General features: G+C 37.0%; 1 protein-coding gene across 6 annotated transcripts in view; it reads right to left on the bottom strand.

Annotated features, from left to right (window-relative positions):
* Positions 1–13867, bottom strand: part of TANC2 (tetratricopeptide repeat, ankyrin repeat and coiled-coil containing 2) — a 369078-nt gene that overhangs the window by 256430 nt on the left and 98781 nt on the right. For all 6 annotated transcript variants that reach the window (XM_088829199.1, XM_055408159.2, XM_088829197.1 and 3 more), the window contains exon 3: positions 6399–6470. In XM_088829199.1, the coding sequence (XP_088685325.1) occupies positions 6399–6470 (72 nt within the window). The remainder of the gene's footprint in view (positions 1–6398; positions 6471–13867) is intronic.

The raw sequence follows: 13867 nt of genomic DNA, 5'->3' as shown, positions 1-13867 counted from the left end.
GTGAAGGATTTTGAGCATAACCTTACTAGCATGTGAAATGAGTGCAACTCATTTCGTATGGTTATTTGAACATTCTTTGGAACAACAGACTGTTTTAAAATTGGGAAAGGAGTACAACAAGGCTGTGTTTATTGTCACCTTGCTTGTTTAACTTATATGCAGAGTACATTCATGCAAAATGCCAGGCTGGATGAATCACAAGCTGGAATCAAGACTGCTGGGAGAAATCAACAACTTCAGATATGCAGATAATACCACTCTAATGGCAGAAAGTGAAGAAATATAGAGCTTCTTGATGAGGGTCAAAGAGGAGAGTGAAAAAGTTGGCTTAAAACAACATTAAAAAAAAGATCATGGCATCTGGTTACATGATTTCATGGCAAATAGAAGTGGAAAAAGTGGAAACAGTGACAGACTTTATTTTCTTGGGCTCCAAAATTACTGTGGACAGTGACTGCAGCCATGAAATTAAAAGACACTGCTACTTGGAAGAAAAGCTATGACAAATCTAGACAGTGTATTAAAAAGTAGAGACATTACTCTGCCGGCAAGGTGAGTATAGTCAAAACTATAGTCTTTCCAGCATCATGTACAGATGTGAGAGCTGGACCATAAAGAAGGCGGAGCACCGAAAAATTGATGCTTTTGTTGAACTGTGGTGCTGGAGAAGACTCTTGAGAGTCCATTGTACTACAGGGAGATCAAACCAGTTAATCCTAAACGAAATCAACCCCAAATATTCACTGAAAGGACTGATGCTAAAGTTGAAGCTCCTATACTTTGGGCACCTGATGTGAAGAGGTGACTCATTGGAAAAGACCCTGATGCTGGGAAAGATTGAAGGCACTAGAAAATAAGAGCAACAGAGGATGAGATGGTTAGATAGCATCACTGCCTCAACGGATGTGAATCTGAGCAAACTCCGGGAGGTAGTGAAGGAAAGGGGAGTCTGGTGTGCTGCAGACCACAAGGTCTCCGTCAGACATGGCTCAGTGACTGAACAACAACAACAAAGTAGAAACCAGTAAAAAAGAAAACAGGGAAACAACACAGAAAATGAAGGAAAACTGAAACTGATCCTTTAAGATCAACAGAATTGACATATCTCCATCTAGAATGACCAGGACAAAGAGAAAGAATACTCAAAATTATCCCTATCAGGAATGAGAGAGGTGGCACCACTACAGATGCCACAGCTTTTAAAACGATAGTCAAGAAGAAATAGATAATTTGAATAGTCCTATATTTATTTAAAAAACTTAATTTATATCTTAAAACTTTCCCACAAAGAAAATTCTAGGCCCAGAGAGTTTCCCTGGAAAATTCTAACATTATGGATGAAGTAATATCAATTCTATAAAATATATTCCAGGAAATTGAAGAATTATCTTTCATCTTTCAACTTTCAACTTACTCTATGAAACCAGGAGTACCCTGATACAAATATCAGACAAAGATATCCGAAGACAGGAAAACCAAAGGCCAATATCCCACATGAACACAGATACAAAAACAATTAAAACTGGCTTAGCAAATTAAATCTGCCAACTGTACAAATACAGGCAACACAGGCCAGATTTGCTCACTCTTCTTTAAAGCACTGCTTCCCAACCATAATTTGCTGTGTTAATCATTCAGTCGTGTTTGACTCTTTGCGACCCCATGGACTGTAGCCCACCAGGCTCCTCTGTCCATGGAATTCTCTAGACAAGAATGCTAGAATGGATTGCCATTTCGTATTCCAGGGGATCTTCCTGACCCAGGGGTCAAACCTGGGTCTCCTGCATTGCAGGCAGATTCTTCACTATCCGAGCCACCAGAAAAGCCCTCAACCATAATGGTCCAAATCAAATAAAAATGTCTGTATCACACTGGGGTAAACTGATAAAGTTTATCACTGGAAGTGACTGACATGAACATCAGCTACTCTAGACACTACCCCAAGGACTGAGAACTTATTCGAACATCTCCTTTCCTACACATTATTTATTTTTTTACTTGTGTTTAGGACTTTTTCACTTACTACTTTATGTATTTATCACCAATTCAACCCTGAGTCTTTCATCAATTACTTACAACTTTTCTAAAGATAATTAAATGCATCAGATTTCTAACAATCTCATTCCTGAGAATGGCTCTTCTGGAAGCTTCTAACCTACTCCAATCTGGTCTGTTTGCCCTTCAACACTGTTTTGTCATTGTATGTGTAAGATTTCTTTACCTTTCTCTTTTGTTAAATTTCCTATTTCCTGTCATCTTTTTCTTTTTTTATTTGTTGACTTTATCATTTTGATGGATCACACCCTTCAACAGATTTCTAAGAAAGGTACAAGGCAGGAAACAAACCAAAAAACCAAAAAATGTTACATGTCTTAAAACATCATAATTTCACTCATATATCTAATTGATAGTTTCAATGTATATGAAATAAAATGAAGTTGAAATTACTTTCCCTCAGAATTTTGAAGGTTATGCGCCATTGCTTGTTGAGTTTCTAAAGTTACCACAAAGAAGTCCAGAGCCACTTGATTCCTGTTACTTTAGTTAACAAATTTTTCTCCTCTCTGGAAAGATCTGTTTGGCCCAGTGATTTGAAATTTCACCATGATGTGTCTTAGTTTGTGTTTATATACATCCACTGTACTGAGCACTCAATAAGCCTTTTCAACCTCATGTTCTTTAGCTCAAGAAAATGTTTTTTAATCATCCTGATGATTTCTTCCTCATTTCCTCTGTTTCTTCTGGAAACTACTATTATTTGAATATTGAAATTCCTGGACAGCTCCTGTAAATTTCTTCATATTCCTTACTTCTTTTCTATAACCTCTGTCCTTCTGCTCAACTTTTTACCAGATTTCTTCAATATTAATTTTCTAAGTACTTCTACAAAGCTTTTTAACCTCTGAAATCAAAATTTTAATGCCTGAAGCCTCTTTTAAAAATTAGAGTATTACTCTTTTATAGTTAACTCCTTCTTATTTCATGGCTGTATTGTTTTCTCTTATTTCCCTGAGGATGTTAATAATGGTTCTAATATTTTCCTCTCCAAAAGATTTGTTTTCTTCAAGCTGCTCTACCCTATTTATTTTAATCTCTATTTTTCATATACTACAGGGTTTCCTCAAATATCTAGTAATCCTTGATTAGCTCTCATAATTAACAGAAGAGGACTAAAAGGGTGATTATCTTCAGTATGGGGTTCTTGCCTTCCACTATGCTGATGTCTTCTGTCCTAGAGTCTCCATTTTTGCCCTCTCCAAAAAGTAAACCTCTGGACTTTGCCAAGGTTAGGGGTGAAGAGCTGGACACTTGTCCAGCTGACTGGCTAGCTTATTTTAAGGAGGACATCCCAGGGTCCAAAGGCTTCTTCAACTTTCCACCAATCCTCCTTTCATTTCTACATGCTGCCATTCTTGAACTTTCTGTCTTTTGGAGGATAAGCTGGGTTATTTTCTTGATTTTCTCTACTACTGAGCTTAATGTTTAGTCTTCAATTATTCATATACTCTCTAGTTTCTAAAATTGTATTGATGTTGTCTCCTAATTCCCCTTTACTGATCTTTTAATGGGTTTCTGGAAGGAGCAAAAGTAGAAGTATGAATCCATCCTATCTCTTTACTACTGGTAATATGGATTCTTATTCATCCCAAGTCATCATAAATGGCTTTGTTCTTCTATTTCCGTCATTTGAATAAAGTGAGATCAGGTAGCTGTGCTAAGATCATGAAAATCACTGATTTTGTGGTTATTAAGTTCGGCTTTTGTTACTAAAATTCAATTACACTCACTGATTTGAAAACTATTTCAACTGACATAATTCAGAGGGCATAAGGTAAATTAATAATCTCCCAAATTAACATCAGACATTTAATCTGACATTTAATAACATTAAACTTCAATAAATATTAGTATCATCTTTTCCTATTAATTTGTACTAATTTTATTTTTAGGGTTATATGATGAGGACACCCAAGATGGCTGTTCTCTTGCTCTGTGTACATCCCCTGCTTAACTAGTCACTGCTTCACCCACACCCTACTCATATGGCCGACTTTCCCTCTTAATCACACAACCTAATCAGTAAATGCCTGGTGGAACATTCAGAAAACAAAGATTATGGTATCTGGTCCCATCACTTCATGGGAAATAGATGGGGAAACAGGGGAAACAGTGTCAGACTTTATTTTTTGGGGCTCCAAAATCACTGCAGATGCTGATTGCAGCCAGGAAATTAAAAGACGCTTACTCCTTGGAAGGAAAGTTATGACCAACATAGATAGCATATTAAAAAGCAGAGACATTCCTTTGCCAACCAAGGTCCGTCTAGTCAAGGCTATGGTTTTTCCCGTGGTCATGTATGGATGTGAGAGTTGGACTGTGAAGAAAGCTGATCGCCGAAGAATTGATGCTTTTGAACTGTGGTGCTGGGGCAGACTCTTGAGAGTCCCTTGGACTGCAAGGAGATCCAACCAGTACATCCTAAAGGAAATCAGTCCTGGGTGTTCATTGGAAGGACTGATGCTAAAGCTGAAACTCCAATACTTTGGCCCCCTCATGCGATGAGTTGACTCACTGGAAAAGACTCTGATGTTAGGAAAGGTTGGGGGCGGGAGGAGAAGGGGACGACAGAGAATGAGATGGCTGGATGGCATCACCGACTTGATGGACATGAGTTTGAGTGAACTCCGGGAGTTGGTGATGGACAGGGAGGCCTGGTGTGCTGTGATTCATGGGGTTGCAAAGAGTTGGACACGACTGAGCAACTGAACTGAACTGAATCTTTAGATCCAAACATCTCCACCACTTTGATAACTTATCAAAGGGGCAGAGAGGGGAGTGGTCCTTTGCTGGTTTCCCTGGTAACCAATGAGCCAACCTAAAGTCAATTCCCCCTATACCTGGTAAACACTTCCACCCACTCTGTTCTCTCCCAGCAGTAAAGAGTGCTGCCATGTCCTGCCTGCTGTGCCACACACAGGACCATGCTTCAGATGTGTAAGAGTCTCCTATCCATTAAATCACCGATGCCTCTGTTGCCGAGTCTGGGTTCTTTCTTCTGTCTTAAGGCTGGGCAAGTATAGGCATGCAGGCCTATAGGGGTGCAGCCCAACAATTTTATATACACAAGCTTATTTTATTTCTCACTGCCCCCACTAAGGTTTATTGAGATATAACTGATATAAAGCGTTATTTAAGTTTAAGGTGTATAATGTGTTTGGTTTTCTTTTATATTACAATACATCTTTTTCTCTTAATTTATTTTTTTGTATCAAAATACTTATAATAAGGGAAAAAAGTGAAAATAGGACAAGTTTCTAACATATTTATAATACATGCATATTAAGAATGAATAAGTACTAGTGTAAGTTAAAAATTCCAAATCAATCTGCATATATTATTCCTCTTTTTATTCTGCAACAGTTTTAGTAAAACTAGTACTTTCTAAAACTTGGGAAGAGCAAAGTTGGAGAAAAAGAGGATTATAGAATAAATGAACCAGAGTTTTTACAGGATTAAAACACCTCACATTTGTACATCTAAGGCTTTATTTTGTTTGTAAATAAAGACTCTCTAAAAACTAAACTCAGTAATTAATGCCTGAAATTTTATAATACATTCATCTGGTTTGGGTTCCAACTATCATTCTCTTAGAAATGACTTCACTCACCCAACACTATTTATTCAGTAACTACTATCTACCAGGTACTTAATCTTGGCATGGGAAATACAACAGTGAATAAAGAAAACCAATAATCTCTGAAATTACGGAACATTCATTCTAGTTTTAGAAGGAGAAAATAAAGGTGATAAGTACTACAAAGAGAAAGGAATGTGGAGGTACTAGTCCTGAAAAATTTAAATGTTAGTTAGGGAGGGCCTATCTGAAAATCCACTGATAGAGTATTTTAACCTAGTTTTGAGGTTGTCACTTAAAAAAACTATTCAAAAGCCTACGGTAATAAATTTTAAACAGAAAAGGAAAATAAGTAAAATGACCCTAATCTTTGAGAGCAATTACAAACAAAACCTATTTCTTCTGAGACACTTAAGACAAATACTTTTAAAAGCCAGGATAATAATACTTGCAACAAATGCTACCACTAAAAATTTACTTTTGGCTATATTCCAAAAGTGATGCCCAGACATATACCACAGTGCTCCAAATTACTTAAAACTTTAATATCGTTTAAAAAAAGAGACCATTTTTCACTTTCTTTAATCTTGAATAAATGATTATCATATAGAACAAATTAGATTATAACATTTAAACTCCTAAATGAGAAATGAGAATATCTAAATTAGACCCAGTAAAAACCTCAGTCCTCAGATTAAGTACTGGAAAGGAAGAGCTGATATCTTCCTTTTATAATTTATTAATAAATTTAATAAAAACTTACCTTGCCCAGAGCGGCTTTGGCGAGAGTCTACACTTGACTGTCTTCGATCCGGTGGTTCCTCGCTTCCTCCATCTGAATAAAATGAGAAAGACCATAACAAATAGATAATGAAACTGATGTAATACCAGCCCTGATGACATCTTTATCTTAAAATTCCTATATCTATTATTTGTTTTCTTATCATACAAAAACGAAAGGTTCTTAACCTTATTTTTCTGGAGATGGTTTACACCATCATCTGAAAGTCTAAAGAAAGTGAATGCATTCTTTCCCAACCCCCAAACATATACAGAGGGCTTCTCTGGTAGCTCAGTTGGTATAGAATCCACCTGCAATGCAGGAGACCTGGGTTCAGTCCTGGGTCGAGAGATCCCCTGGAGAAGGAAAGGGCAACCCACTCCAGTATTCTTGCCTGAAAAATTCCATGCACAGAGGAGCCTGGTGGGCCACAGTCCATGGGGTAGCAAGAGTCAGACACGACTCAGCAACTAAACCACCACCAAACATACACACTCTACTTTGTGTATAATGAAGCAATGTAGTCTACTCTGAAATTCATTCACAGAATTTCAATTTAAAAGCCTTGATTTAAAGCAATGTCTAAATTATTCATAGCTGCTTATTTATCTACAGTACATCAAATAATCCTTAGGGCTATATGCTTTACTATAATAAAAATTACATGTTTTATGAGAGATCATAGGAAAATTATATAACACATAAGAGAGCAATACAAGTCAGAATCAAAAAACTCAGAAATGACAAGGCAGAAACCAAGAAAGAATTAGAAATCAAACAAAAATCATTTCAATAATGAAGTCTGAAGTATGAGAAATACAGGAACAAATAAATACGAAAGATCTCAAAAAGAAATACAAAGTAAGATGGAAGAAAATCTTAAATAAATTTTTTAAAAAGAAGAAATAGATTAAAAAGGATCTGCAAAAAGGGGATACATATTGGAGATAGGCAAAGAAGATCTAGTATAAGGCTAAAAACAGAAGTCCCTAAGGAAGAAAACCAAAGTGAGAGGACAGAACAAATACTAAAAAACTGTAATTCAAGGAAGCTTTTCAGAGGGAAAAAAGTGGCTATGTATATGTAATATATATAGTTACATAACATATATTTGAAACTATTATATCTGGTGGCTCAGATGGTAAAGAATCTGCCTGCAATGCAGAAGACCTTGGTTTGATCCCTGGGTCAGGAAGATCCCCTGGAGAAGGGAATAGCTACCCATTTCAGTATTCTTGCCTGGAGAATTCCATGGACAGAGGAGCCTGGAGCTATATAGTCCATGGGGTCGCAAAGAGTTGGACATGACTGAGTGACTAGCACTTTCACTTTCACATGTGAAACTACATATTTGAAGAGCACCTTGTGTACTACTTAATCAAGTCAGATCAATGGACCAGGACATTTTCTACTAAAATTACTAGACTTTAAAGAAAAAAGGAAAAAAAATCCTTTGAGTATTTAAGCATCACATGATAAATAAGGGAAAACAATAGAAGAAAATGGAGTAACATATTTGAAACACAAAGTTTGAGTCACGGGCTTTACAATGAGTAAAATTTACCTTTAAGTATAAAGGGGAAAGAAAAACTATTACTAACATGCAAGAACTCAGGGAATATTGTTCCCATGGGACTCTTCCTAGCTCTAACAAGGAACTCATTTGAGGCAATCAAAGTGACTAGAGAGACATTAAATAAGGACTGGCGATGAGCAATAAACATAGGATTGACTGTAGAATTAACACTAAATTAGGGTCTTAGATTACAGTATGTAATAGTTGTAAAATCTGACCATGAAGATACAGTACAACCAAAACAAATGGAGAAAGAATAAACAAACAGAAAATAACTGATTTCAGTAATCAAAATTGGTAGTGGTAAAGCTGTGAGACCACTGTATTTAAAAAAGAGGGATAAAACAATGAATAACTACGGGATACTCTGATATTGTCCCCTTGAGAACCAGAATTCTCAGTGTTGAAGAAAGGAACTATAGATATAACAATATAGAAGTTAAAAACTCTATAGCATTGAATCTATATTACAAACATTAGTACAATCTTAAGAGTCACACATATGTCCTACCTCCGTCCATTTAAAATATCTAGCATCTTGACTGATTAAGTAGTGATGTCCATCCCTAGGACCCAGGCTGTGATCCTAAAATGCCATTCTCCATTGAAAGAAATCAGAACTTCTTAAAGAACTAGCTGGTTTATCAAAGGAAATGTACTAGATGAACTTGGATCACCCTGACATATGCAACAGTAAAGACACTATCAAAAACAATGTAAAACTGAGGTCATATCATAAAGACTGAGTGAAACAGCTTATCAACATGCAAGAACTCAGAGCGTATCATCGTCCCATGGACCTCTTCCGAGCTCTACCAAAGAACTAACTAAGGGTACAACTGACTGTAGATCATAATGACGCTGAAAAAAAAGAAAAAAGGAAAAAAAAAAAAACCCTTAGCACCACCACACTAACTGGTCACTTTCTGAGGTTGAGAGAGATCTAATCCATTATCTTGAAAACTGGGGAAATGAAAGAATTAGCAATTCATCTCACATTTCCTATATGAACTGTACTAGTAGCCAAAAAGTATGTAAGAAAGAGCTCTCTTTAAAATTATTCCAGGTAATAAGTGGGAAACAAAAGATAGAACACCACTATTTCACAACTTGAAATTAATTAATATCTCTGTAGGCATGGAGCAACAATGGCTAATAACACCTAAAAAGAGGAAAAAAAAAAACTGGACATGATATACCTCCTGATGACAGAAACACAGTTTTGCCAAAGCAATCAAACCTGGGTCTGGTCAAACCTCTGGATCTAGCTGTCACTTTTCAGGAAAATCGAAGGACAGAAAAGGGAAAAAAAAAAAGGTTGGACTGTTCTTGAATGTATAATCAACAAAATACCAACTGTGGAAAATTCTACAGGTCAAACAACCAACACAGGTCAGATAAAGGAAAAAAAAACAGTATTATGAAGTCCTAAATTACTATGAAATTATGGTTCATTTTATGAAAAGATACAACTGTACCAGAAATCTGTGGTATCTTGTATCAGGATGTGTAAGCAAACTCCTAGTCAATTTTCCTTACTAGTAATCATCTAATTTTTAATGCAAATTTCTTTCTTCTCTTTTACTTGGGAATAAATTACAATGAGCAACACTCATATTCAGGCGTGTCTTAAATTTTCATTTTTCCATGTGGATAAAATTACATTATACACATCACATTCTGTTTTAATACCAAAACATGCCCTTCAAGTGTGTGATAAATAATATGACTAAAACACAGACATTTCCTCCTACCAGCACTGTCTTTCTAAAGAATAAAAGGAGAAAAAGAAATAAAAAACAAGACTTCAAATAGTATTAAATTTGCACGATCTGCAGAATGTTGGGGTATCTATACAACAACCTACAGGAGAAATACAGACAGTAATGGTTTAAGACAATTTTGAGTCATCTAGCCAATGGCAAGACAAAAAGTCATCAATTTTGATACCATCATAATCTAAAATGTTCAAATTGCCTGAATTTTAAAAATTAAATCTGAAATCCATGGCAGTAAATTTAAGCAATTCATTCCTCTAAGACTGAAATCTTAACCATGTCTTACCCCAGAGAAGGCTAGTCATTAAATGTTGAGATTAACTCTCAGGTAAAAGTAAACAGTTAAAAGATTTTTTAAAAATAATAAATTCACCATTGACCCAAGATGGTGTAGAAAAAAAGTTCAAGCTCTTTTAAAGTGTTCGTGGTATGCTTATGCAATCAATGACTCCATTATCCAAAATAGCAAGACTGCAATGATGTACAGTAAAATCTTTTTGCACTGCTTAAGTACAAATCTTTTTGCTTTGCTTAAGACACAATTCTTTCACTACAGATAAGACCTCTCACACATTATACATACATCTACATTTATGGACAAAACAGAAGACCTTCAGTCATCAAGCAAGTCAAACTATTTGCATAAGACTGATTACTTCACCCTGGAGTGTAGAAGGTAGAACAGAGCTGTGTCTGTGAAGTTTAAATTTACTCATCAAGCTTGAGTTCAGATGTTCAGACTTTCTTCAAATACACTTATTTGAACTTCACAGAGGAAAGCCCACTGATATAACAGGTTCAGTTAAGTTCAGTCACTCAGTCATGTCTGACTCTTTGCGACCTCATGGACTACAGCATGCCAGGCTTCCCTGTCCATCACCAACTCCCGGAGTTTACCCAAACTCATGTCCATCGAGTCGGTGATGCCATCCAACCATCTGTTGTCCCCTTCTTCTCCCGCCTTCAATCTTTCCCAGCACCAGGGTCTTTTCAAATAAGTCAGTTCTTCGCATCAGGTGGCCAAAGTATCTAAGTTTCAGCTTCAGCATCAGTCCTTCCAATGAATATTCAGGACTGATCTCCTTCAGGATGGACTGGTTGGATCTTCCTGCAGTCCAAGGGACTCTCAAGAGTCTTCTCCAACACCACAGTTATAAAGCATCAATTCTTTGGCACTCAGCTTTCTTCTTGGTGACTTCCCTGGTGGCTCAGACAGTAAAGCAGCTGCCTACAATGCGGGAGATCTGGCTTCAATCACTGGGTCAGGAAGATCTCCTGGAGAAGGAAATGGCAACCCATTCCAGTATCGTGCCTGGAAAATCCCATGGACGGAGGAGTCTGGTAGGCTACAGTCCATGGGGTTGCAAAGAGTTGGACATGACTGAGCAACTTCACTCACTCACAGCTTTCTTTACAGTTCAACTCTCACATCCATACATGACCACTGGAAAAACCATAGCCTTGACTAGATGGACCTTTGTTGGAAAAGTAATGTCTCTGCTTTTTAATATGCTGTCTAGGTTGGTCATAACTTTCCTTCCAAGGAGCAAGAGTCTTTTAATTTCATGGCTGCAGTCACCATCTGCAATTTTGGAGCCCAAAAAAATAAAGTCTGCCACTGTTTCCCCATCTACTTGCCATGAAGTGATGGGACCGGATGCCATGATCTTAGTTTTCTGAATGTTGAGCTTTAAGCCAACTTTTTCACTCTCCTCTTTCATCAAAAGGCTCTTCAGTTCTTTGTTTTCTGCCAAAAGGGTGGTGTCATCTGCATATCTGAGGTTATTGATATTTCTCCCAGCAATCTTGATTCCAGCTTGTGCTTCATCCAGCACAGGGTTTCTCATGATGCACTCTGCTTATAAGTTAAATAAGCAGAGTGACAATATACAGCCTTGACGTACTCCTTTCCCTGTTTAGAACCAGTCTGTTGTTCCATGTTCTGTTCTAACTGTTGCTTTCTGACACGCATACAGATTTCTCAAGAGGCAAGTCACGTGGTCTGCTATTTTCATCTCTCTCAGAATTTTCCATAGTTTGTGGTGATCCACACAGTCAAAGACTTTGGCATAGTCTTTATATATAACAGGTACAAAATTAAAAAAAAAAAAGACTTGATTGTCCAACTTAAGAGCTGGCTTTTAAAATCAGAGCTAGATTTCCTGGATCAGAGAACATTTGTTTTTTAATCAGTATACTAAATTAAATCCAGCAAACAGGACAGAACAATACACTTTTAATACTAAGAAACATTATTAATAGACTTCCTCATCCATTATTTAAAAGGGAAAAATGTCATAAGAATATTTACTTCCTAAGATGAACAGATTTCAACCCAGGTTATAAATGCACTACAACAGTGTTAGTTAAACAAACAAAACCCAACCACATACGGATATTCTGTACTTAGTGATTTCCTACGAAGAAATTTAAGTTAGAGAAAGTCTAATAAGATAGTGCCTAACTAATTCCAAGACAAATGTTTCCTTTCCCGCAAGTGAAGGATACTTTCAATGATGATTCTTCTCAGTCCAGGATCAAAATATTGCAGCTGAAAAATAAGGTAGCCCAGCCTCTAAAGCATTCTCAGTTAGATAATGTGCCAGAATAAATATTAGACTTGATTTCGTGAATTAAGATTTTAAAGTTGATTGTCTTCAATCCTCCTTTAGAAGCATAAACATATGACCTTAATAGAAGGGGTGGGAGGCCACTACGACTACATACATATAACCTATTATGCACATAAAGTTTTACTATCTGGTGTGAATCTGCAAGAACTCTACACACTTAATGCCAACAAGGGCAGACATGAACTAGATGGCATATAGAATGTAATGAAAATGCAAAAGGCCCAGGAACATAAGTTGGATTTATTTATTAGCCAAGGGCTATTTACAAAGTTGGTGATGGACAGGGAGGCCTGGCGTGCTGTGATTCATGGGGTCGCGGAGATCAGACACGACTGAGCGACTGAACTGAACTGAACTGAAGTATAGAAGATGGTCCCTGGCTTCATAAGCACAACGATAAACAGAAAAGATGAAAAACAGCTCATCAGTTTGGTGTAGAAAAGAGAAAAGAACTACAATTTGTTCAGTATCTATTCTCCACTGGCAATGGGTTCAGTAAGTCTCTACATTATTCCATTTAACACTGACAATAATTCTAGGAAACAAGTATTATGCTCATTTTAAATGTAAGACAGATTCAGAGAAGTAAAATGAACTTTCCCAAAATCACAGTTAGTATTCAGTTCAGTATTAGGTTGGTGCAAACGTAATTATGGTTTCAGACCATGAATTTTAAATCATTATAAACATGCCTTTATTAATCAAAACAGGAATCATTACAATCACCACATTTTTAATAATGAGAAATAAGTTTGTTTATTGTTCTAGCATTAAAAAATTGTGCGTTCGACAAACTCTTGTAAGCATTTTCTGCATCCTGCTGGTTGTGGAAGTGTTTTCCCTGCAAAAAGTTGTTGAGATGCTTGAAGAAGTGGTAGTCGGTTGGCAAGAGGTCAGGTGAATATGGCAGATGAGGCAAAATTTCGTAGCCCAATTCATTCAACCTCTGAAGCATTGGTTGTGAGATGTGTGGTTGGGCCTTTCTGTTGACCAATGCTGGCTTGCAGCTGTTGCAGTTTGCAGGGCTTCTCATCGATTTGCTAAGCATACTTCTCAGATGTAATGGTTTTGCTAGGATTCAGAAAGTTCTAGTGGATCAGACAGGCAGCAGACCACCAAACAGTGACCATGACCTTTTCCTGGTACAAGTTTGGCTTTGGGAAGTGCTCTGGAGCTTCTTCTTGGTCCAACCACTGAGCTGGTCATCACTCCAATTGAGAAATGGTTCACTGCTATTCCGCAGAGTAAGAGAAGACGACACTGCAAAATGACAATTTTTTGTCAGCTCATGAGGCACCCACTTATCAAGTTGTTTCACCTTTCCAATTTGCTTCAAATGCCAAATGACCATAGAATGGTTGACGCTGAGTTCTTTGGCAACTTCTCGTGTAGTTGTAAGAGAATCAGCTTTGATGACAGCTCTCAGCTGTCGTTGTTGTCAACTTTTGATGGCCAGCCACTTCG

The sequence above is a fragment of the Moschus berezovskii genome, chromosome 20 (genome assembly GCF_049115385.1).
Source record: "Moschus berezovskii isolate FMDL1 chromosome 20, NW_MosBer_1.0, whole genome shotgun sequence".
Lineage (NCBI taxonomy): Eukaryota > Metazoa > Chordata > Mammalia > Artiodactyla > Moschidae > Moschus > Moschus berezovskii.
The sequence above is the reverse complement of the archived record's forward strand: the minus strand, read 5'-3'. Positions and strand labels throughout refer to the sequence as shown.